At 35.8% G+C, this 27554-nt stretch overlaps 1 protein-coding gene across 1 annotated transcript in view; it reads left to right on the top strand.

Annotated features, from left to right (window-relative positions):
• Positions 1 to 24385, top strand: part of LOC150079264 (ATP-dependent translocase ABCB1-like) — a 350147-nt gene extending 325762 nt beyond the window's left edge. Inside the window, exons 22-24 of the mRNA XM_090383010.1 lie at positions 8283 to 8486; positions 16393 to 16539; positions 24185 to 24385. Coding sequence (XP_090239136.1) covers positions 8283 to 8486; positions 16393 to 16539; positions 24185 to 24385 — 552 coding nt within the window. The remainder of the gene's footprint in view (positions 1 to 8282; positions 8487 to 16392; positions 16540 to 24184) is intronic.
• The last annotated feature ends 3169 nt before the right edge of the window (positions 24386 to 27554 follow it).

Below are 27554 nucleotides of genomic sequence, written 5' to 3'. Positions count from 1 at the left end.
CCTAAAATGAGGCCTCCAGACCTCAAGGTGTGGCCTGACAATTGCCTTATACAGAGAGACAATCACCTCCTTTTCCCTGCTAGCAAAATTCCTATATATCATTGACAAAACCCCATGACCTACCCTAGCAGCCTGTCTGCATTACTCAGAAAACTTTATACCTGACTGCACAATTACTCCCAGGTTTTTTTCATTTTCTACCACCTTAAGTGTAGTACCATGCAGTTGGTATGTTTCTCTGGGGATACTTCTACCCATATGCAGTACACTGTACTTTGCATTTGTCAAGGTTAAACTTCAGTTGCCATTCTCAGCCCAAATTTTCTAAATCCTGTTGCAGTAGCACACTGCCATTACTGTCATTAAGAACCCTGCCAACCTTTGTATCATCTGCAAACTTTGACACTAAGCTGATATACCTTCATCAATATCATTGATAAATATACAAAACAACAGTGGACCCAACACTGAACCCTGTGGGACTCCACTAATAACATTAGTCCACGAAGAGTAGCACCCATTGATTACCACTCTGTGTCTTCTCCCACTCAACCATCCTTTTATCCATTGTAGCAATTTACCCTTAATACGATTCTGCTCCAATTTGTACAGTAGTCTTCCATGCACAACAGTGTCAAAAGCTTTCCTGAAATCCAATTATATGATATCAAAATTATTTTTTTCATTCAGTTCCTTTGTAACCACATCATAATAGCCAATCAAATTTGTCAGACAAGACTTTCCCTTAACAAACCCATGCTGTATCTGAATTATTGCTGCAGTCTTGTCTAGATGATTCTGCAATGCATCTTTAACCAGTTATTCCATTATTTTACCCAGAACAGAAGTTAAACTAACTGGTCTGCAATTACTCGTGTCACTCTTCGGAATTGGGGATACATTTGCACATCTCCAATTCGTGGGGACCTCCCGAGTCCAAGGATGCTCTCATAATTATGGCTAAGGGTTTCCTTACTTCCTTTGCTGCCTCCTTTAATATAACTGGATATATCCCATCCACCCCAGGTGCCTTTCTTATGTTTAACTTCAACAATTTCTCTTCCACTTTGCTCTCAGTTATTACAAAATCATTAAGCACCCTGCTACAATTTGATAACCTTCTGGCATTTTCAAACCTTAATAACTCCTCATGTGTGAATGTAAATGCAAAATACACATTCAGTTTGTTTGCTATCTGAGCAGGATCATCAGCAGTCGAACCATCGATATCAAGTAGCAGTAGTGTAGCTACCCTTTTTCGGGCCCGGAAAGAACATGTTCGGGGCCCCTACTTAATTAATGAAAATTGCAAAAACAGGAGACAGCCAAAGCTCCCGGGCCCAGAGACAATTGCCTTGCCTGTCTACATGGTAGCTACGCCACTGTCAAGTGGAACAATCAGATTCGTCCCCTTCCTTTTAGAGTTTATATAAGTAAAGAAATCCTCACTGTTTTTCTTAGCATCCTTTGCCAAAGATTTCTCGTAATCTGCCTTCGCCTGCCATAGGGTTCTGTGTCGCCTGATAATTTATATACATCCCATGCATTTTTCTTCTCTGTCACGAGTCTCATTAGTTCATTTGATAACCATTTAGGCCTAAACCTTGAACAGTATTTCTTAATAGGTATGAAACTTTTAGTTGCTTCCACAATTAATTCCTTGAATGCTTCTCACTTATAATTTGCTGTTGGTAACATCATCAGTTGGTCCCACCGTACAGAATTTAAAACCTGTCTGAGACCACTCTACTGATCTTTACGGAAGCAAAAACTCTTTCCTTTACCCCTGATGGTAATTATGGAAAGTTTGTGCTGTAAACATAAATCCTTGCACCATTCGGCAAATTAAATGATCGCCCCTCGTAAATTATAACAGTTTAATGTTCACATTGTTTTAATTGACTTTATTCCCTCTATGGCATAAATTGGTTTATCAGTCTCTTAATTCTCAAATTAATTTAATTAATTTGAGAATTAAGAGATTTAACTATTTAATTATAATTTGTAAACTTAAGAAAGGTTCATTATATGCTATATTTATTTATTGAATTATCCATTAATTTTTACTAATTGCTCAAATTCATAATATGGCAATAGTCTAGTCTTAAACTAGGCTATTTCCATATTATGAATTTGGGAAATTAATATGGTACTGTAAGACCTACTATAATTTTTTTAATTTTTATAATTAGTAAATTCAAAGCAATTGTTAGAGGAAAGAGGGGTTACATTGGCTAGAGCTAACAGGATCCAAAAGGAAATAGGAGATTGGTAGTCTGATAGTCCATAGAGACTGATTTGTACTATCATAGTGACCCCTTTATACTCACTGTATATAACACATTTGGATGATGATGATGAATCTTTGTATTGTTTCTCATCCTAAGATTGATCAACAAGATCATATATTTTTCCTTCTTGTCATTACAAATCAAAATTCCAGACATTTTCATCTTAAGCCAAAGCTCATAATATTTTCTTAACTTTACATCATACCTTCCACACACATTACTAATATCATTACTTCTAGTATAGATAGTGGTCCACCCTTTAGTTATAATATTTAATATAATATTAATATGTAATACATTATAATAAATTAACATTTATAATAAATCGTAAAGTTAAAGTTATAAGTTTATAATATTGTTCTAGTAATATAAATATTTATGCCACTGCTTGAAAGATAACCTGTCAGTGTCAGATAAACTTCCCAACTATGGAATGCCGTATGAAAATTGTGGGGGGAGGTGAGTAAAGTCCTCTACTCATGAATCTTTACTGACCCCTCCCATGTAGCTACAGCATAGAATTCATGGTGAAGTGGTGTTTGTGTGTAGCATCATGGAGGCCTGTGAATTGTTCAATAAGACAGATTAGACAGATTGCAGCACTTATTCCATAACTGTAGTAGTGAGAACACAAAAAACAACCAGTTGCAAAACTGAAGAGCCTAAAGCAATTTATTAGAAATCTGCAGTTATTGTACCAACTAGTTCCATGTCATGACTTCCCAGATCACTAGACTGGTTATCTCTAGGTTTTTTCTTTGAGGCTGTGTGCAATTCAGGTTGTTAACTGGAACACCCAAAGAAATGGATACATAGCTCCTATAACACTGTCAGTGGATGCATGCTATGCATCCTATCAATTATGCATGCCTTTAATTTTTTTCCCCTGTTTGTCTTAAATAGTTACTGTACAGTACATCCTTGATGCATAATAAAAACTTAATGCAACTAAGCATAATATCATAAAAACTTGAAATTATCTATATAATATCAGTGTAGATCAGGGGTTCCCAAATTACGACCTGTGAACTGGATCCAGCCCGCATATATTTCAGTTAGATCATAAAAATTAATGTTTATATTAGATCACAATGAAATTTATGAAAAACACATTTTACAGATTATTTTAACATTCGTTGGTTGATTAATAGTGCTGACACCTCTGTGTTGTCAGCTTAGTCTTGTTAGATATTAATTCTGTTATTTCCACTCAAAGCTATTCTTTGAAACATCGTTGAAATAATCTGTTAATCTTGACCCTGTCATTAAATAGCAATAGGCGTTAGAGACAGTAATTAGGGATTTTCTAGTCCCTTGCCAGCCTGTACACCAACCCTGATGTCCACAGTATGGGAGCAAAGACTTCCACTACAAAAGAATCTCAGATCCAGGATAAAACCTGGCATCAGCAGCAGCATGGTTTGATGATTGGTATCAGTAAGATCCTGTACCAGCCTGCACATGGACTCTGATTCCAGAGTATGGGAGTAAAAGTCACTTTGATTTCTACTATACAAGAACCCCAGATCCAGGATAAAAACATGACACCATTCTATTGGTTAATGGAGTTAATCCCTCTGCTATAAATTAACTGCTGGCAGCCTGTATGCACATAAAGTTCCTGGTAGCATTGGCAAGAGGAGGCTGTCGGCAGGTAAGAATTTAATTGCTTTGTACTCCTTAGCTTTCCTGTTTTCTATTGTAACAGCACTTCAAAACTTAATACTTTTGAAAAGTAATTTGCAAATTGTAATATTGGTAATTGCAATTGTAATTGGTAATTGGTAATTGTAACTGTAATATCCTAAAATATTCAAATTTGTAGCCCTTTTTGTTCTCCCCACAGCATGGTCTGATGATGGGTATTGGTAAGATACTTGAAACATCGCCTTATTAAACTATATTATAATTAATAATATGGTTTTATATCATAATAATGTAGTTTATTAGGCAAACAGCCTATTATTAATTTCATGTGAGATAAGAGTGATATGAATATAATAATAACCTTTGTTAAAATATTTCATAAAATTTTAGGACACAGTGTTTTTTATTCCAGATTTTTATTTTTTTATTTTTTTTTATTCCAGTGACCCCATAAAAATCTTGTTGATGTTGAGTGTTTTTTTTTTTTTTTTGGTAGTTGTTGGCGCATAGGCTTCTGTGGCCATAATGCACCTCCCAAGGTTTTTGCAGTACTTTGATCCAAGCCTGAAGTGGGAATCGAACCCATGACCTTTGGGTTACCAGGCAGGCACTTTACCCACCCGGCTAGCCTGGTCGGCAAGCTGAGTGTTGTGTTTTTAATGAGCGGCAGCCAATTAATTACTTTTTTGCACTGCTCAATGATACTTGCACATGTCTCATTTGCAGTGAAGTCTTGTTGGTGTTCAGGGAATATAATGCGAAACGTCACTACACCACAAAACATGCCTCAAATTATGATAAATTTCAAGAAGCTTTGAAGCAGAAAAAATTCCAAGAACTAACCCAAACTTTTCAAAGTCAACAACAGCAGATTAGAACTTTTACTGCAGTTATCTGCAGTTAGAGCTAGTTTTCGAGCCTCCCAAATCATTGCTGAAGAAGGAAGGACCTTTCATTACAGATAGAGAATTTGTAAAACGAATTTGTTTGGCAATTGCAGAAGTATGTCCCGAGAAAGTAAAGAATTTTGTGTCTGTAAGTTTATCTTCATCAATTGTAATGAGAATTGAAGAGTTAGGAGCCTATGTTCAAAATCAACTCATAGAAAAAGTTCATCAATTCACACATTTTTCAATAGCAATTGATGCGAGTGAAGATACAAGCCATACAGTTCAATTACTATATCTTCAAACAGGCCTATGGGGCTGGGAAATTCCATACTATAACAATTAATGATAAACACCAGCCAAGAAATTAAACTGAAAATTTACTATAAAATAAAATAAAATAATATACAATAAAATGTAATGAAAATAAAATAAAATACAATAAAGATTAAAATATAGTTACAATATAGTTAAAAGCAGTTACAATATAGTTAAAAGCAGTAAAATTATCTAAAATAAACTGGGTTAAAAGCGATAAAACAATGAAACCTGGAGCTTTCAGAGACTGCCGTCTCCTTCTTCAACAGCTGTTGAAGATACAACAGCAGGTGAAAATATATTTTTGAGTGTGTCAGAAGCAATTGACGGGCTCAAATTGAATTGAGATTTGTTAACAGTGGTTATGATGGATGGCATTAAAAATATGGTTAGTACTAAAATTGGGTTCATGGTTCAGCTTCATAAATATCTTGAGAGTAAAAAATTTTTAAAAACCAATGCAATTTCATTGTATAATTTACCAGTAGTCTTTGTGCAGAAAATTTTTGGGCGTATATTCAGTCATATCAACTGTAATAGGCAAGACTAGTCTGAATCATCGGCAATTCAAACATTTTCTTGAAACTATTGAGGCTGAATACAGTGATTTGTTGTAAAATAGTAAAGTATGATGGTTGATTGAGCCGTATTAACGTGCTGAATTGATTATTTGAACTTAGGATCAAAATAGATCTATTTATGAACAAAAAATTGAAACCTGTTCCAGAACTGTCAGACCTCAAATGGTTGTGGAACCTTGCCTTTTTAACAGATATATGTGAATAGCTGAATTTTCTTAATATGAAACTACAAGGACAAGACAAACTTGTCAACGAATTGTATTATAATGTAAAAACATTTGAAGCAAAACTGGAGTTATTTATAAGTGAACTACTTCAGAATAATTTTTCATGTTGCAATAATTTATCTAAAAATATGCCTAATTGTAATTTTTCCACTGAAAATTTTGTTCAAAACATTAGTTTGTTGCAGGAAAATTTTGCAGCTAGATTCTCTGATTTTAAAAGTAATTGAAAGGAGTTTGAACATTTTCAAAATCTGTTTGACCTACCCATCTACGATGTTGATGAGAATTTACAATTAGAGTTGGTAATTTTCTTCAATCCAATGATGCACTGAATACAATATTTAAAAATGAAAATCTAATTCAATTTTATTCAACATTATCCGAGTCAGATTATCCAAAAATTAAAAATTTTGGAAGAAAGGTTATATCAATTTTTGGAAGTACATATATATGTGAGCAGACCTTTTCAGAAATCAAATATATGAATTCAAAAGTACAATCACGTCTGCATTTACATGACTTTTAAAAATTGTAATTAGTACTTTAAAACCCGATATTATGAAACTTAGTCGCACTCTACAACCACATTCATCACATTAATTATAATTTTGTTGTATTACTAACTGTATTTTTGTGATTAGTACAATAAATAACTAATAATTAAATTTTGGTATAAACAAGCTGGTATATTTTAAATTACACATCCGTTGATTTATTTTTGAATCTGTAGATATAGGTGGGTATAGAATTTGTTTCTCTGCACAACTTTAACATTATTCTACAATAACGTTAAAGTTGTGCAGAGAAATGTAGTTTTAAGTAATTAGGAATTTAACTTCACAACTGGATTATCATGTTGGCAATAGCAGGGTACCTGCCCACCCACAGATGAAAGGCCAACAAGCCTCAAAATAGTGAAATCTGGGTGATGGTACCTGCTGAGAATAAGTAACTTCTCTATTAGTGAACCGTTACTTATTCGAGGTAGTGCAATATGTGGTAACTCTTTGTGAAGGATGATCGCAATTTGAGATACATGAAATGATGCCTTTTTACACTACTTTGGTAGTGTTTGCTTTAAGAGCTATCTATTCTCTATCTACACTGATATTATATAGATAATTTCAAGCTCTTATGATTATGCCTAGATGCATTTAGTTTTTATTATAGTATTATCATGTACACCTTTGGCATCTCTCATATTGTGGGATTAACTTCACAATTGGGTTGTCATGTTGGCAATACCAGGGTGCCTGCTCACCCACCGAAGATAGACCAACCTTCTTGAAACTGTCACTGGGGGAAACTTGATAATCACAGAATTTTCGAGAACAGGTAACAACAGTCTGCCCTACTGGGGAAGTGTTGCCTATTCGGCGCCTCTGTAGCCAGGTGGGAAGGAGCAGTAGTGCGTATCACATGCTTCTTGATTAGACCGGGGTTCGAGCCCATCACCACCAAATACGGAAGATGCAGAAAGGTCAGGGAATGACCACCGCATATCCCGGAGCAATATGGCCTTAGTTGCTAATGCTCCTAAAAAAAAAGTTGTCTATTCAAGGAGTTTGAGTTTTTGAGTGGTGTGAGTTGAAGGAGTTACTGTCCCTTTCAATCTTTTACACTGTTTATTTTCTTCTTCCTCTCCTACTATAACTTTTCCTCTACTTTTTGTCTTCTAAGTCTAATAGGGATGAGTGGATAGTAGAGTTATTATCCCACACATATACAAACAAGCCTTGAAATGGTGCCGTATGAGGTGGTGGTACCTACTGAGAATAAGTAGCAATAGACTTCTCTATTCTTGAGGCATTATTTATTTGAGGTAGTGCAATACATGGTAATCCGTTGTGAAGGATGATCACAATATGAGACACAAATGAAATGATGCCTTTTTACACTACTTTCGTAGTTTTTGCTTTAAGAGCTATCTATGGTGTATCTACACTGATATTATATAGATCCTTGTTGAAATAAATGTGCATATGGTGCCATATACATAATTTTGTTTCAACAATTTAATAGACATCAATGCAGTTTAACTTACTGAACAAATTGCCTATATATGCCCATCATCCTGCTCACCTTCAATAGACTACTTAACAGTGTGGTTGCATGTTGCAAAGGGTTATCCTCAAAGCATTATCCACAAGGATGAATAAGCTGCCATTTTCCACACTGTGAGTTGGTGCTCCATATACATATTTCTCAGCTTCTAATACTAATTTATTTTGTTATTATTATATCTTGTCTCATTTCATTATTGCTGCAGACCTACTAATATTTTAAGAATTTTGTGATTCGTGTGCCTATAATTTTTATTCGCTTTTTCAGAAAGTTGATGACTTCGATATTCGCACAATAAACCTACAGTATTTAAGAGGTCATATTGCTATGGTGAGTCAAGAGCCAATACTTTTCAATTGCAGCATTAAGGAAAACATAATTTATGGTGTAGAAGGAAAATTTACAAAGGAAGATATAGAAGAAGCAGCTCGTACTGCAAATATACATGATTTTATCACTGGGCTTCCAAATGTAAGTTTACTTTTTGAAACAAAAAGTGTTAATAATTGAAATCCCATATTACAGTTTTTCAGTTGTGTCTCGGAGACAATTGATTAATATAGACAAAAAGGTTTTCTTTCTTTTAACAGTGCTTTACAATAGGCATTTGTAAAAGAATAAGAGAAGTTTACCTCAATATGATACTTAGAACACTTCCATATGATACTCTCCAGAAATTAAAATGAAAACAATTAAAAAATCGAAAATCTTACATTACAGTAAGAAATAATTAAAAATTAAGTCAAAAATTAATTTAATGAAAAAAATTGCAAAACGATTTTCCTTCCCGAAGCTGACAATGCTTTTCCACTGTATGTTGTGATCACAGGAATGAAAATTACTGAATGGGGTGAGCATGGAACTTAAATAGGGATTAAGTGTCTTTGTGCATGCGTGTAAAGGACGACGAGTCAGAGATTAGATATGGCCGGCAAACATTAACAGAATTCTCATGTCATTTAATTTCAATGGTTTCTGCAATTAATAGTCTCGTATAATTACATTGTACACTAAGTATTTTGGCTTCATTAAATAAAAAAAAAAAGTATGTTTTTCATTAATGGCATGAAAGGCTAATTCTGACACTGCTGAACGAGAAGCACAAACTGAGGCCGCGTATTGATTAACACGAAAATTCAGAGGAAACCACATAGAACCCTGATAATACGAGTCGCAATCACCGCAAGAAATGTTGTATACTAGGTCATTCATTTGTGTTGCAAATGAGAAAAGGACTGAAAAATTGTGTGTAATTTCTGTATTGGCCTGGCTACAATTTTAAATTCAGTATCTTTATATCTTACTGTTAATCTAATGTAATTTTGCACCAAGCTATTCAAAAAATCTCCCATAATTGTGTGCATTGATAAGATTACACATATTACATTAACACTAAGATACTTGGCCCAAAGTTGCCATATTTCTTTTCTAAAGTATTGCCTTCAAAACAACATCATTCCAAAGTTTGCCAGGGTCAGTTTTAAATCATAAAATTTCAGGCATTAACAAATAGCACTTACCACATCTCATAATATAGTTAAGCTTGCCTTAAGATCTTGGTATTGTAATAAACAAAAATACCTTTCCCAAGTTAGGAAACTTCATGATAAATTAAAAAATTATCTGCATCCTAACGATTGGCCTGTATTGAAGACCTCCTTAGATTTGCGACATGAAGCACAGGCCTCAGAAATAAAAAACAGACACATTAGCAAATTGGATACATTATCGGGAGGGTCAAGACACGTTCATGCGAGTTCTAACACATTGTCACGAGCTTGCAACCAAATGTATACGAGTTGTGTGATGACCCCCCCCCACATACGCACAATGGTCTACTGCAGAATACTTCAGCTAGTTCACGAACATCCCCTTGCCCAACATTCAATGAACCGACATATCAACAGGTTACAAATCTTTCCTGGTATACACTATCGCAGGACCAGATTTCACTTTTATCCAAAGTATTAAATTACAATTTACCACCTCAAAAACTACCTAAAAAACAGTGCATAATTGATAATGAATTTGGACTTCGTAATGTTCCACAAAAAGATTTATTTACTCAACAAGTTAACCAGGTGGTGAATAACATAAAAGAAATGCAACTTCCTAAATTGAATGCACATGACAGTTCAGCTTTGTGAGAACTTCGGGAAAATAAAGACATTATTCAGAGCTGATAAAGGAGATATAGTGGTAATACTCAATAAACCTGATTTTATCAATAAGTTAGAGTCAGTTGTATCAGATATCTCCACTTATCTTGAAGTAAACCCGGCACTATTTACCAATTTTGTCAATCAATACAATAAAACGTTAACCACTTATCAAAAAAGCAACTACATTACTATGGCTCAGTTAAAGGAATTAAAGGCCAGAATGTAAAATATTCCTGCACTTTTCGGTCAGGTAAAATTACATAAGACCAGATTTCCTATTCAGCCTATTGTTTCCTACAAAAACTCGGCATTTTCATCTTTGGCCACACACATATATATAGCATTATAAAACCCTTTAGACAGGTGATACAATTTGGGATTAAGAACTATGATACACTATTTAATAACCTTAAGGACTGTAGACTTGGTGGTAATGATAATTTATTCTCACTAGATGTTACCTCATTATATACAAATGTAAATGTTAAATACGCATTAGATATTGTTTGGGATATGTTAAATAATAACTTTATACTGATTAATTATACAAAGCTTCCTATTAAGGAAATTTTTCACTTAATAAACTCTTAGTTGAAGCCAACTATATCACCTTTCAAGACAAAGTATACAAAGAAATTTTTGGTTTGCCAATGGGATTAAGTCTGAGCAGCCTAGTATCGGAGATCTATCTCTCAATGATTGAACGTATACATTTGATGCCTTTTCTACCCCGTATCACATACTATAGGAGGTATTTAGACGATGTTCTCGTCATTACCGAGAGTAGCACTATCCAAGACATTTTACATTTGTTTAATAATATTCATTCTAGACTCAAATTTACATTGGAGAGGGAGAATACGGGTACTAAGTCATTAAATTTTCTAAATTTCACTCTTATTCAGGATGTGAATAAAATCCAAATTAACATCTATCGTAAACCTACAAACATCAGTATGTTTCTGAATTATAATAGCTATCACCCGTTCACCTACAAAAGATCGATTATCTTTAATCAGTTTCTCAATGCTTATAAATATTCAATGACGGAATCTGCTTTAGTAATTTTTAGGAATCTTTGAGGTTATGATGAACATTGTGGCGAGATCCAATATTCCTTACATTTCAAGGGTACAGCTCTAAAACAGTGTTCACAGGCCGGCCGCTAGTTAATACACTGGACCGAACCTATTGGTAACTGTAGGAGGCTTCCGGATCAGCTAGTGTATAATCTTGCTACCTCTACTCTGCCAGATAGTGACTGGAGGGAGTCCGAGTAGTGTGTATGCAGGGAGCATTATCGAGGCCACGTTATGTCAAGGATCTGGGTATATTTTTATCATGTGTATGCCATATCCAAAAATTTCATTACTTCATACAGCATGTCCTACCCACTTTTTTTTACTATTGAATACACCATGAATTGTCAAACTAATAGAGCAAGCTTATCTGCGAAAAGATCTAAACCTCCCAAGCACTTCCTAATTCATTTCACAAATATACGTGGTCTCAATTCTAATCTCAACGATGTCCATTTCCACTTGCAGTCTGCCAAACCCCATGTACTTTTTCTGACAATCCCAGTTATCGGTTAATTCAACTACTGCTCATCTCAGATGCCCAAATTATTCGTTGTATGATTCCTTTCGCCTCAAAGGTGGTACTTGTGCATATGTCCATTCTGACATTCCCTGTCAGAGACTTGGCAATTTGGAATCTCCTCTCTTTGATCTTCTCTGGCTTAAAATCTCTCTACCTCATTGTGTCAAATTCATCTGTTGTCTCTAATGTTCTCCCAACTCCACTAATCACTTGGAGCTCTTTGACTTCCTCTCTTTGCAACTTAACTTTCTCCAGTCCAACTTTCCTTCCTAACAGTGAGGTAATTTTCATTGGTGATTTTAATGTTCACAACTCCAGCTGGCTTCTGTTTTCTAGTCACACTGACCCAGCAGATCGAGATGTTGAGGCTTTTGCAATTACTAATGACCTAGCACAGATTGTTCATTTACCTACAAGAATACCGGACAATCCTAATCATACAGCCGATACGCTTGATCTTTTTCTCACAAACAACCCTTCTAAGTACGCGGTCGAAGTGACAGGTCCTTTAGGCACTTCAGATCACAACTTGGTGATTGTTTCTTCTCCAATGGAACCTTTATCTCATGGCTATTCCCAACCTTGTGTTTTTGGGCATTACACAAATGCAAAATGGGATTACCTGCGAGATTTCTTTTCTTCTTTTCCTTGGTCGGATTACTGTTTCAAAACTTCTGATGTCAACGTTTGCTCAGATCGTGTCAGTGAAATTATTCTTGCAGGAATGGAATCCTTTATCCTACACTCCACTTTAAAATCTCGTCCTTTATCTAAACCTTGGTTTTCCAATAAATGTGCTAAGGCTGTTCAAGAGAAGAATGTTGCATATCGTAATTGGTTTGTTTCTAATTCTTCAGTTTCATTTTCTGTGTACACTAAAGCTCGCAACAATTGTAAAGCAGTTATTAATCGGTCCAAACTGGAGTTTGAACAGGCTAAGAGTAGTAAACTTGCTTCTTACCCTAATGGCAACCGAGCATTCTAGTCTCTTGCCAAAGCTATTGGCCGCAACTTTTGCCCATCTCTATTCCCACCTCTGTCCAAACCAGATGGTTCTGTTGTCACTTCATCCAAGGATAAAGCTGATCTGCTAGCATCCCATTTTTCTTCCAGCTCATGTATTAATGATCTTGGTAAAACACCTCCCACCATTCCCAACATGCTCCATTCAATGCCTCTTGTAGTTTTCCGTCAAAAGGATATCAGAAGGATTTTGACGAATCTTGATGCTAAGAAAGCTCCAGGTCCCGATGGTATTTCTCCACTTGCTCTCAAAACCTGTGCTCCTGAACTTACTCCAATTCTTTGCCGCCTTTTTTCACTTTCTTATTCCAAAGGTGTTTTTCCTTCTGCTTGGAAATTTGCTCATATCCAGCCAGTTACTAAAAAGGGTGACAAATCCCTCCCATCCAATTATCGTCCCATTGCAATTACTTCTACTCTTTCTAAAGTAATGGAGAAATCAATTAACCGCCAACTCTTAAACTACCTAGAAACCTTCCGTCTGATCAACGATCGCCAGTATGGATTCCGTCAGTGTCGATCCACTTGTGATATTCTGGCTTATGTTACCCATTTATGGACTAATTCAATGGAAAGGTTCCGTGAAACACAAGCTTGACATCTCAACGGCTTTCGATCGTGTTTGGCATAAAGGTCTCTAAACAAGCTTCCATCTTTTGGTTTGCCAACTGTTTTTAGTAATTGGTTATCCAGTTTTCTCTCTGATCGCTCAATGAGGGTGATGGTAGATGGCTCTCTGTCTTCTGACTTCTCCACTAATGCCGGTGTCCCCCAAGGTTCAGTTCTTTCCCCCACTCTTTTCCTCTTGTATATTAATGACCTTCTTCCATTGACTGGAAATCCTATCCATAGTTTTGCCGATGATAGCACATTGCATTCCACTTTCCATTTTGAGAAACCTTGTCCTGCTCAATCAGCTTCAACTTCTCGAAAATCTGCTTCCAATTCCTTAAGTGCCGATCTTCAGGTAATTCTCCAGTGGGGCAAAGACAACTTAGTTGATTTCAACCCTTCTAAAACTCAGTCTTGTCTTATATCTCGCAAAAAGGATTCTTCTGCTCCTATGCTTATATTTAGTGACACTCCGATTTCTAGACAAAATGATATATCTCTTTTGGGGATTACCCTGACTTCTAATCTCTCTTAACACAAGCACATTACAAATATTGCTTCCTCTGCATCTAAAAAACTTGGTTTTCTCTTTCGCTCTCGGCGTTACTTTTCTTCCAAACAGCTGCTCACTCTGTATAAATCGCAAATCCGCCCTGCCATGGAATATTGTTCCCACATCTGCGGTAGTGCCCCCAAAACCTCTCGCAGGCTTCTTGATTTCATTCAGAAGAGGGCAGTTAGGTTAATTAATGATTCATCTTTAACAAAGTCTCTCGACTCGCTGTCTTATAGACGTACTGTTTCTGCTGCATGCCTCTTCTACAGATATTCCATGGGCACTGTTCTTCTGAATTGGCTTCTATGATTCCCGCTCTCTCTTTCAAAACACTCTGAACACATGCCACCCCCAGCCAACATCCATTTACTGTCCAACTGCAAACTCATAGAACCAACTTTTCATCTTCCTCGTTTATTCATTCAACTGCTGTTTTCTGGAACAACCTTCCGTCATACGTATTTCCTGAAAATTACAGTCTACAGAAGTTCAAGTCCAATGTCAATGAATATCTTCTTTTGTCTTCTCAACCTCCAACCCAAGCACGGTACTAAGTACTATAGGTTCTAATACTTCTTGTGTTTGGGGTTTACATAAAAAAAAAAAAAAAACTCCTTACATTGGGAAGGTGAAATAAATAATCAGTTGAGCTGGGATTATCTACCTGATAATTCTGGTTTCTCTTATATTGGCACTTTGCACTGGACTGTATTGACTTACTTTCAGCAGTGCATGTTATAACTCTGTCACTATCCATTCTCATGGTATTTTTCTGGATGTGGTCTTCAGTTTATATCCTATATTAGGTTTTCTTCTTTATGCTTTGTTTTTTTAACCTTTAAGTAACCATACAAAGAATAAAACTTAAAATATTTGTCTAGGGTTACGACACAGCTCCAGCATTTAAATGCTTATATTGTGGTCATTGTTGAATATATCATTGTTTATATTGCTTATATATTGCTGTGGAAGTGGAAGCATATATTGCTTATATATGCTTATATTGTGGTCATTGTTTTTTTTTTTAAGTTAATCAACAATACCATATGGACTCTAAATATAAATTGTCATTTTCATATTGCTAGCAATTATTTACAGCAATTGCTCCACAAATTTGGAGCACTATTAAAGTTATGAAAGTTTGTGAGAAATGAAAAAATAACCAGAAATTTGAACAAGTTAGTAATTTGAATATCTAGGAAGAGTTCTGAATGAAGGTGAAAGATTAGTCATCATAATAAACAACAGAATAAGTAAAGCCAGTCAAACAAATTCATTAAAGCAAAAGAGAAATCAGTTGTTTATAACAGTTTTTATGATTATTTTAAACTATGAAGCTGAGAGCCGAAAAGAAATAAAGGAATTAATAAAACATTAGAATCTTTAGATAGGAGTTTTAAACTGAATGAACTAACAGGTTGAAACAACAGAAAGATCACATTACAAATAAGAAAAGTTAGACATTGATGTAACTAATATCTAAAAAAAGTGAAGAAGCAGACTGAACCTGACAGCAGTTTGCCTCAAGGTATGGCAGAAGCTGTGCAGGGCAGAAAATAATATAGGGATTGTTTATCTAACATATAATTTTTAATACTTCTGGCCAGAACCCAAGTCTGAGTGTCCACAACAAGAGGTGTCCATTGAAGGAAGTTCCACTGTATATAAACATGAAACTATTAGACTCTTCATTTTACAATTTAGAAAACATGAAATTTCAAAACAGAAATATATGTGCACATACACATATATTTTTGCTACACGTTGCTACCCACAGAATAGTAGACATCTTTATTGGATATCGTGTTTTATGCTCTTGTCTTTCTTATACAAAAACAGTATTTTGTGAATATGATAATTATTCTAATTAATTGCTTGGAATTGAACTGAGCTCTTGATAGAGAGAGAGAGAGAGAGAGAGAGAGTGCGAGCTGGTATTATGAACAGCATATTTTGAGAACTTTGTTGAATATATAATGTCTGGTACGTGATTTTATGATGTTGTCCGTAAACTCCAGAAACTGGTATCAGGTATTGCCTTTTAGGGTGGTATGTGTTTGTACATGCGTGTGTTGTTTTGCATGCTCACATCTGGTGAGTATGGGCTTGGCACACCCAGGGTCCTGAGCTGGATATCATGATTCTTCTCTTTCTTGGTGAATCCCTTTTACTTCTGACTCTTTTCTCTCTCTCTCTCTCTCTCTCTCTCTCTCTCTCTCTCTCTCTCTCTCTCTCTCTCTCTCTCTCTCTCTCTCACACACACACACACAGAGGGTAACTCAGAATTTTTTTTTTTTTTTGGCTGGTGCAGCAAAAGCCTCAGGCTTCCTTGCACCATACAGCTAATAATAATAATAATGTAGAAATAGAGAGTATATATTTATTTTTTAAAATTTGTTCAGCCGTTATTTTTCTTCTTTAGAGTTATGATACTGAAGTAGGGGAAAAAGGTACACAGTTGTCTGGAGGTCAAAAGCAACGTATTGCTATTGCAAGGGCCTTAATAAGAAATCCTTCCATTCTTCTTTTAGATGAGGCTACATCTGCTTTAGATACAGAAAGTGAAAAAGTATGTACCTTTTTAATTTATACAGCTATAGCTAATATTGTTATGAGCTTTATTAAGTGAGGTATAAAAATGGGATTTAAAAACAAGTTATTTTTATTATGTACTGTGTGCTATTTTTGTTTGTTTATATTTTTATTACTGATATTAAAGGAAGCAGCACAACAGATTGCCAAATCTCTGTCTGTTGCGATGCATTCATCTTTGGACTTAAGTGAAGCCCAGGCAGATTTCGGTTATAAAAATATCTCTCCAGTTCACAAAGGTAGTTCCATGGATGAAATGTGTAATTACAGACTTGCAAGTTTTAACTTCTCTGGCATAGAAAATAATACAATCCATAGTTAAGGATTCCATTACTGGAGACACAAGTTATGATCATTTGAATAGAAATTTAATTATATGAGAAAAAATGCATAGGTTTTTAAAAGGAAATAATATACAGTTGAATTCATTTATAATGAGAACAGTTATAATCAGTTTGGCTATTGCGAGAAGACAGAGAAGAGTTGATTGGAAATTATGTATTTTATGAGCAACATTTCATGGTTAAAGCAATTACAGTAGTTAAGAGTTTCACAGGTATAACAGACAAATCTTTAAGCCATTACAACAAGCAGTCTCTAGACTGCTTGTTGTAATGGCAACATCAGAAGAGGCCTACAGCAATACAAATGTGTTTTGATAATGTGACTTTATCACATTTTACATAACATAATCTAAAAGAATGTGTTTTGTAATGTTGTTAAATAAGCAGGATTAGTATAACACTATTCTCTTTGCTCTCTTAATTTCTTATGTTGTTTTTAAATTAAATCTAGAATAAAAGAATGCTTCTGACTAGAGCGTGAAAGCAAAGGGCTCAAAATAGTGGGATACTTTGGTTCCGGAGAGAACATCTGAGAGAAATTCTCTCAGATGGTCTCTCCAGAAGCAGCAGAGAGCCTTGGTCCCACAGAAAATAGTTATAGTTGGCAACTCAATTTTTAGGAAAGTGGGAAATATATTGTGCAGAATGGACAGGTGGAATAGGACCAGGGTATGTCTACCAGGAGGGATAGAGAAGTTGACATTGTAGAGGGGTAGTTATAATCTTCTAAGTGTATAAAAGGTGATATTGTCATATACATTGGCACTAATGATATAAAAGTAGGAGATCTGAGGATTTAATTAACAAGTAGAGAGAAATGTTGAGAAAAAGTTGTGAGTCAGAATTGAAACTGAAAGTGTTTGCAATCCTGCCCAGATTGGAGTCTTATCAATCAATTTGGCCCCGGAAAGACTGTGCAAAGCTCATGGGACAGAATTTTTCTCAGTGTAATTTGTACTTATTAACAGGAGAGACTGTTTCTCCGGAGATGGGATATACTTAAATGGAAGAAGTACAAGGATATTTGCTGATGCTATCAAGGCAGTGTTAAGTGGTTTGGAAAACTGCTAGCTTAAGGGGGTTACACAGACTAATAGATTAACAATAGCCACAGACAGAGGTGAAAGTGATTCTTGCACTGCTTCTGTTGTAACATGCAGCAGCCTTTGAAAGCATGGCGTCAGGAATTTCAAGGCCTGGTGGGGTTCCTTGCCAAACCAGCAAATACATAGGCTGTGTTAAGGTTAAGTGCTAGAACAGAATCTACCATTGCAGGAAGCTGATATTGCCTCTGCAAGGGTTGATGAGTCCCTAGTATCACCATTTACTGCTGCTGCCTTCGTGTGCTCCATCTGCCATCATTGTTTTACTACCAAATCTGGTTGGGGTATCCACTTGAAGAGAGACCATCCAAATGATGCTAATGACCAAATTGACCTCAAGGGTAAAGTCCAGATGCTTGCCCATTCTGAACTCCAACTTCAGGCAGAGAGTGTGAAGAATTTGAATCAATGCTTGCAACTTCTGTTTCCATCAAGGACACTGGATGCGATTAAAGGTAGGTGGAAGCTTGTATCCTATTCCAAAATCTTAGACAATCTGATATCCCAAGGAGATCCCTTGTCAATGGGAAATCCTACCCAACCTACCGAGCGTACCTCTGATGGGGCCCCGGTTCATACTGGAGATGATTCTGAGGAGGTGGTCGGTTCCACTGGAGGTGAGCAGTCCCCTCTAGTGGTGCCAGTCCAAGCTCCACTTTCTGGTGGAGTAGTCCACAGGCTTTTTGATAGGTCATTATTACAAGGATTAGGTTCTGAGGAAACTTGGGAAAGTATTCCATCCGCAATAACTAAGGGGCTATTACACGATAAAATGCTATCTTCTATAGCTGAGATTCCTGATTTGACTTATGACCATCAAAAAGTTAAATGCTTTCTGGCTGAAGCTCTAGACCACAAGTTGGATGTTGATGAATTGAATAATTATTTTAAATATAGTATTGTTGGGATATCGCCTCCTCAAACTCGACCTATTGTTAAAACTCCACTTGATCTTTTCAACTTAAGTAGACGTCATCTGAGGAAAAGGGAGTATGCAAATACTGAATGTCTTTATCGCAAAAATCGAAAAAGATGTGCCCATAATATTCTGGATCCAGTGAAGACATCTGAAGAAGTGTTTGAATCTTCAGTGTTTCTCAGTTTTTCAAAAGACATCTTTTGTAAGGATTTTTAGAAGAACAACACATATATTCCAGCGGGCTATGATGAAGATCCAGTGATAAGGGAAAATCTTTATAAACTTATTACTAATGCTGAATTAAGATCCACTTTTCCAGCATTTAGTACCGGTCCTGATGGAGTGACTCCGACACAGTTAAGATCCATTTTGGAAAAAACTTTTGATTGACCTTATGCACATATTTTTATGGGTGTTTTATTCCCCAGTGCCTATATGATGCATATACTATATTTATTCCAAAGAAAGTCGATTCAAAATTACCATCTGAATTCAGACCAATAACTGTCTTCTGTTATATGGAGAATGTATCACAAGATCCTTGGATGTTGATGAATTAAAGTTTGATAACAGACAGAAAGCCTTTCTTCCAATTGATGGAGCTGCCGAAAATACGATTATTTTACAATTATTGATAAACGTTGCAAGAAAGGAGCTCAAGATTCATCATTTATCCTCTATTGATTTACGTAAAGCTGTTTGTTTGTTTGTTATTTGGTTTTTAGGAGCATTAGCAACTAAGGCCATGTTGCTCCGGGAATATGCGATGGTCATTCCCTGACCTTTCCACATCCTCCGTATTTGGTGGTGACGGGATCGAACCCCAGTCTAATCAAGAAGTGTGTGTTACGCACTGTTGCTCCTTCCCACCTGGCTACGGAGGCACCTTAGGTAAATCATTTGATAGTGTCTCTTTTCACGCTATTATTGAGGTGCTGCAGAGGAGACATTTGCCTATAACTTTTATTAATTATATTTTTATATTGCACCACTCCTGTGTTACCTGCACTGTCTTCCACACAATCCAGGTTGCAGTGCCTTTTAGATCGGGCGAATAATTTCTTCAGTGCCAAGGGTCTTAGAATCACTGTTGAGAAGAGTTGGATGGTGTCGAGTTGGCAGAAGAAGATCAAAGTAGAGCCCAAGAACTTCCTAATAGGTGAAACTAGGTGACATTCGGGCAATGTTAATTGGACCTGGAAATATTTAGGAATAGCCTTCGATGTCTCTGGTAAATCTTATCCAACTGTCTCCCTGGGTGATCTGCTGGGGCAGCTTCAAAGAGCCCTATTAAAACCCAAGCAGAGGCTGTTTATCCTCTGGGCATATTTGTTGCCTAGATTTTATCATTGTTTAGTGCTGGGGAGGGTAATGGCTTCCAGTCTTAATGCCTGGGACACCCAGGTTTGACTTGCTATTAAGAAATGGCTTAGGTTGCCAAATGGTGTGGTAAATGCATACTTTTATGCTGACATTGTGGATTGGGCTAGGTATCCCATTGCTACGATGGTTTATTCCCTTATTGAAGAAAAAAAGATTAGAGAAGCAACTGAGCTCTACTTCTGACTTAGTATGCTACTTAATTTAAAGGCCATCCATAAAGAAAGAACTGAGCTCGGTTAAGAATTTGTTAATGGATGGAAATGTATTTATAGATGCTAAGGCATCCATAAAGAAGAGACGGAGGGATCTCTTGCATGGCTCCTGTGATGGCTGTTGTTTCAAAAATTCTAACCAGGTTTGCTCAAAACACTGGTGGGTGGGTGACGGAACCAAACTGCTATCCAGTCATGCTTTTGTTGGCCTAGTGAAAACTAGGATCAATGCCCTTCCTACCCGCTCTAGAACATCAAGATTACATAGTACAGATAGGCAATGCAGTCAAGTTTCTTGCCCATATAGCATAAAGGTGTCATAGAACACACTGTGTTAGAGTTAAAAGACATGATGCTATAGTAAACCTGGAAGGTTAGAAAGGAACCTCTGTTTTCAACTGATGAGGGTATCAGGAAACCAGACCTCCTTTGTGCTCGGGATCGCTCCATCTATCTTTTGGATGTCCAGATTGTAGGGACTCGTCTGGACCTTGAGCATGTTCACTGCATAAAATCTGACTATTACAATAAAAATGTAAGTCTCAAAAGGTTAATAGAAGCGGAATATTTTATCAGTCCTATTATATTGTCAATCTTCTGCATCCTTGCTCCTTTGTATGGGATTGACAGTTTCTGACTTAAAAATCTTGGCACTGTGGGCACTGCTAGGTACTTGGAGCTGCTGAGGAGTTCATCAGTGAATGACCTAGCACATTGCTGTTGATTTACTTGTACGTAATATTATGTTTTTAGCATTTTTAGAGTTTAGCCTTTTACTTAATAAAGGGAATTTGTTAAATAAAAAAATTACTAAGAATAAAAACAATTGCAGGTATACTTGTATGTACGTAAATTCTAGGAGCATGGTAAATAAATTTCATGAATTTGAAGTTCTGATTAAGTAATCAAACGCAGACATTATAAGGTTATCAAAGCCATAGTGTCAATCAGATATAAGGAAATTCAGAATTTGAATATGGGGAATACAGTGTATATAAAAAAAAGAGAAAAAAAAAAGAAGCAGACAGGACAGGAAGGGGGACAGGATTATGCTCTTAGTGAGAAAGCACACACAAAGTCTAAGCCACTGTAAAATAAGGGTAGAAGTTATAGGCATAACATTAATATTATATAAAGTTTTATATTATAGGCCTACCAACTGTGATGACTATAAGGAACAAATCTACCAATATATACAGTGGGCCAGTAGATCATAATGTCTTATAATGGGGAATTTGAACTTTCCAGATATTGATTGGACTGTGTGAGTTGATCACTCACAGCATAGCAAGACTTTTGTAAATTTATTGGATAGTTATTTCCTACAGCAGCATGTTAGAGATACAACAAGAGAAAGTAATACTCTTGATCTGATTATAAGCAGTGACCCTTCATGCATTAAGAATCTGCAGATAAAAGACCCGCTGGGTAGGAGTGATCACAATGTACTGTGTGGGATATACTTGTAACTGCTGTCAAAGGCAAGGAAATGAGCTTTTGCTTTCATAAAGGCTACTACTACAGCCTCAGTTTTAAATTAAATGCAGTGGTATCAACTGATGAAGACACCAACAGCAAATTTTAATTGGGAAGCTTTTCAGGGATATTATTATTGAAGGTAATTTTTTATTCCAATAATAAAGATAACTTTTTATACCAACTAAGAAATGCTGTTAAAGGCTTGATCTAAGTGGATGCCAGGCAGTGGCGTATCCAGGTATCATCGTAAGGGGGGCACAGCGACCAGGTCCAGGTATCATCGAGGGGGACCTCATGGCAACCAGGCTTTTGAGTTTTTCTAGAATGCCTCCTGCATTCTTTTTCTTTAATTTCAAATTTTTGGTTAAGGGGGACATATGCCCTCTCTGCCCACCCCTGAATATGCCCCTGATGTCAGGTGGACTGATGTGAATAAAAATGCATGGAATGAATATAAATTATAAAATGATACAGATACCTACAGTAGATATTGCCTACAGTAGATATAAAGTAGTTTGAAAAAAAGTCACAAAATAGATTAGTTAAATTAAGGTAGATTAGGAGGCCTCTTGCAAACCATGCAAAGAAAAGCAGCAAAGGCTTGTTTACCTATGTAAACTCTAGAAGGGAGGGAATGAATCACATTGGTTCACTGGATGTGAATGGATTAACTGATGATGCTACTCAGATTGCTGACAAAATGAATGAGTATTCTGCATCTATATTCGCACATGAGAAATTATTTAGGGATGTAGATGGCAGAAATGAGTCATTCTGACAGGGAGCTGAATTATTTTGTGATAACTGAGAGCAAATTGGAGGAGAAATTTTTGAAGTGAAAGGTAACAAAAGGTACCTGTGGTGGATGGTATCTATCCAGTTATATTAAAGGAGGCAGAAAAAGAGTAAGCAAACCTTTAGCCATGATTACGAGAGCATTCCAGGATTCAGAGTATGTCCCTATAGACTGAAGATGTGCGAATGTATCCCCAATTCAGAGAGAAGGATCAAATGTAGACATGAGTAATTACAGACCTGTTAGCTTGATTTCTTTTCCAGGAAAAATAATGGAGTCACTGGTTAAAGAAGTAATTCAGGATCATCTAAACAATAATACAGTTATACTTCAGTCACAACATGGAATTCTTAAGGGGCAGTTTTGTCTGATTGATTTGATTGTAATTGTGACATATTAACAAAGGAATTGGACGCAAACAAATAATTTTGATATCAAATACTTACATTTCAGAAAAACTTGATAGTATTGCACATAAAAGCTTGCTATACAAATTGGAGCAGTGTAGCATTAAGGTTACTGCTATAGATAAAGGGATGGTTGAGTGGAGAAGACAGAGGGGTTATCAATAGGTACTGCTCCTCTTGGACAAATGTTATTAGTAGAGTCCTCCAGGGTTCAGTGCTAGTCCCATTGTTATTTTCTATATTTATTAATGACATTGATGAAGGCATATCAGGCTTAATGTCCAAGTTTGCAGATGATACTAAGGTTGGCAGGGTGGTTAATCACAGTAATCAGGGTATGCTACTGCAATGAGACCAAGAAAAACAAATTAGCAGATGAGCTGAGAAGTGGCAATCACAGTATAATATTAACAAATGCAAAGTACTTTATATCAGAAGCAGCAATCCCAGATTAATGTACCATCTATGTGCTACCACAATCAGGGTTGTGGAAAATGAAAAAACCTTGGGGTAATTGTGCAGTCAGATGTGATATTCTCTGAGCAGTGCAGACAGACTGCCAAGACAGCTCCTGAGATTTTTTCAATGATATGCAGGAATTTTGCCAGCATGACTATGAAGATGATTATCCCATAGTGTATGGCAATGTTTAGGCAACATCTTGAGTATTGCATACAGCCCTAGAAGCCTCATTTTAGAAAGAACATGAATCTGTTGGAATGGGTGCAGAGAAGTGCAACAAAAGAGTTCTCTTTCCAGAAAAAGCTTCAGTTTTGCAAATTGTGAAGATATCTGATTGAGGTGTTTGAGCCCTTGAATGGATTAAGTAAGCTCAATGCTGATGCAGTCCTTCCTCTTTCTCAAACTACACAAGTAGTTTGAGTGAATATAATAGTTCCAGTGAATGAAATATTGCTTTGTAATTAACATTAATCATAAACATATGTAGTCTTATCCTTTCTTTTATTCTTCTTGGCAGATTGTGCAAGAAGCTCTTGACCAAGCAAGGAAAGGACGTACTTGTATTATCATAGCACACAGGTTGTCTACCATTCAGGGAGCAAATACTATTGCCGTGATTGATCAGGGTAAAGTTATAGAAACAGGAACCCATGATGAATTGTTGAATAAGAAAGGAAGCTATTATAAACTTGTAAGGCGACAAAGAGTGACACATTAGGAAAAACAGAACTTACCACAATTCACTGTGATGTTCTCCTTAGTAATGTTATTTATGTTTGCTTTTATTCAGTTTGTACTGGTAAAATCCCTTGTAATATAGTTTTATAAATGAAACCTTTTTGTAAAATTAATGAAAATTTCTTTTAAATTTTTGAAATATCTTAAGATTGAACATCTTAAGAAATATATATACCTTGAAATTTGTCAATTAAAGAAGCAAAAACTATTTTTGAAGTTTTTGAATTAAATTTTCATTTATTTAGTGTCATAGTTTAAAAATATATCATTTTTATTATACTGATTTTCACTGCCATGTGAGAGATTTTTTTTATATATATTTTTTAAGTTAATGACCAATGCAGTATTTAATTTATAATAAAAGAGGAAATATATTTTTTAAAAATAAACTTTATATTAACTGAGTCTGTATTTTTTAAAAAATCAATTTTAATATTACCATTCATAGAAGAAACAAAAGCATATATGATATTTGATGGTACTGTAAGATGTTCACATCCTACATTTAAATGGGGCTGAAAAAAAAATTATATAATCCCTAAAATTTGGTAATGATATACAACTCTTGCATTTTCTCTTGTTTTAATTTAAAAATGACTCATTTCTGGATGTATTTTGTTAATGTGAAGACATACTGAATAATGTTTTACCCTAAATTTAATCGCATGTAGTACAGCTGTTTATGAATAGGACATACTTGTATTATACTTGTATTTCCGATTTTTTTAAAAACCTTACAAATAAAATATATTAGTAATAGCAATACTTAATTTTTAAAATAGAAACTTTAACAAGCTAAGTATAAACTGATAATTGGTTTTTGCACTTCAAAGCCTAGAACAGCAATTCCCAAACTGTGCGGTGCAGCACCCCCAGGGTGCCACAGCAAACTTACATGGGCACCGCAGGATATTTTAAATTTTCAAGGGAAACATAGCAATACTCAACATCTGTCGGACACCATGCAAACTGCTAGCTTGAGGTAATTCACAGTTTCAAAATTACTTATTAAATTGTTTGGACCTAACTACTTAATAAATGGAACTGTTGTGTATTTCTTTTGGCCTAGGGGCACCATGAAAAAATTATTGAGACACTAAGGGTGCTGTGAACCGAGAAAGTTTGGGAACCTCTGGCCTAGAAGCTTATAACACCACTGCAAAGAGATTTCTCATTGAATTACTTTTTTTATATAATCAACAATACTGTATGCACTGCAAAAGTAAAATATTACATGCCAAATGGCAGTAATTATTTTAAAAAAAATTTAACTTTCATGACACAAGCAGTTGCAAAGCATTTTTTAATCCACAATTTCAGAAGCTTTTAAATTTTTTTTTATTGTTCATTAATACTATAAAATAATGGTAGTAGTTATTTAGAAAAAAATAATAATAACACTTTTAGGAGCCTAAAACACAGCTACAAATAAATATTTCTCTCAAAAAAAAAGGTTTTTTTTATATGTTTGTATTGGTTAAAAGATGCTATAATGATGGTATTTTCCAAAACACATACTCAATGAAATAACAACTGGCCAAAAATTTTTTTGCCCTTGTGCACAAAGTAAAGTGAATATTACTCAGTTGTTTGTTCATTTTTGCACAAAAACATGGCTGCAATGCTGTGTTGGTTTTTCTTGCAGCCTTAGACTAACTTGACCATGTTGTGGGAAAGGCTCATTGAAGGTTTAGAAGCATAATCTTTATTGCAACACTTAGAATGATAATTTACACAATAGCAGTTGCAACAGCCCATCACGGCACAGTGGCCAGGGGTTAACTATGTACTACAGTACATTATTGCCTCAATATGCTAAAAAATATATAAATAAGTGAAATCAAGTAATTATTTAAAATGGAGAAATTGCTTTAAAATTATTAAAAATGGAGAAATGACTTTAAAATTATTAAAAATGGAGAAATGACTTTAAAATTATTAAAAATGGAGAAATGACTTGAGTATACTACATATATAGAACATTAAGTGAGTGTACAACCATTTGTTTCAAAAATACATACTATAAGGACATACGTTAAAGTGCATAATTATATACATAGCTGATTGGGTTAAGAGTATGCATTGCTCAAGACTCATATTATAATAGTAGTAGTGAGTATTCTTTTCCCATATTGTCGATCTTGACAGAACTCATTGAAGTCGACATCTAAGTGACATCTGTCTCGAGTCCTGGACTCGAGATAGCATCTGCTGAGGAAGAAACTGGTCTGACAGGTGAAGGCATCTTTGCAGAGGGCATAGCTGGGGAGTTGCTTGTAGATGCACCACTGATATCCTCCATGCACAGCTGTCCCAGAAGGAGGGGAAGGAGATGAGACCGGTCATGAGCTTGACTGTTGTGATGAGCCATGTGAGCCTTGAGATGTTAAGTGTGCTGGCCATAGCAGTGGTCCAGAGCTGGGGAGGCTGGCTAAGCTTGTGGCACTCCCACTTAAGGAGCCAATACTTAGATGAGAACACTTGGTTTGGTGGTAGAGGGAGATGCAGATGCCCAAATCTCTGTAGTATAGAAAAGTGGAGGATACACTATTGTTGAAATGTATCTGACCATGGTGGATTTGTCTGTTATGTGTTGCAGATGTTGCTTGCATATCCATCTCAGTCTGGTGACTTTTGTGAGGACTATGTCTACATGCTAGCTGAAAAGAAGCTTTGGGTCAAATCTGATACCTAAGTCAATGTGATTTTGGACAAGTGGGCTGGATAGATTTTTGTTGGCCCTTGCTTTAATGAGAAGACCATGGTTTCTGACTTCTCAGGATTGTTGTGCAGACCAAATTGTTTGAGGTAGGCACATATTGAGGAGAGAGTGGAGGTTAGCTCTTCTGAGATTTGGTGATGGTCTTTGTTCGCCTTAATTGCCGTGCATACCTTTAGATCATCAGCATTTATCAGGATATTCAGCTTTTGGATTACCAGTGGAGCAATAAGGGCAGTGAAGAGGAGGTCATGTAGTACTACTTCTTGCGGGACGCCAACTGAGAATTACTTTGCATTTCTCCATTATGTTTATGTTTAGATTACATTTCTCCATCTTGACAGGATTTAAATCCAGGTCTTTTCCACATGGTGTGAAAGGAGCACTATTTAAGGTGTATTACTCGGTCTGTATATGATAGCAAAATCAG

Source organism: Mastigoproctus giganteus, chromosome 10, assembly GCF_048544385.1.
Source record: "Mastigoproctus giganteus isolate SK-2022 chromosome 10, ASM4854438v1, whole genome shotgun sequence".
In the NCBI taxonomy this organism is placed as follows: domain Eukaryota; kingdom Metazoa; phylum Arthropoda; class Arachnida; order Uropygi; family Thelyphonidae; genus Mastigoproctus; species Mastigoproctus giganteus.
The sequence above is the reverse complement of the archived record's forward strand: the minus strand, read 5'-3'. Positions and strand labels throughout refer to the sequence as shown.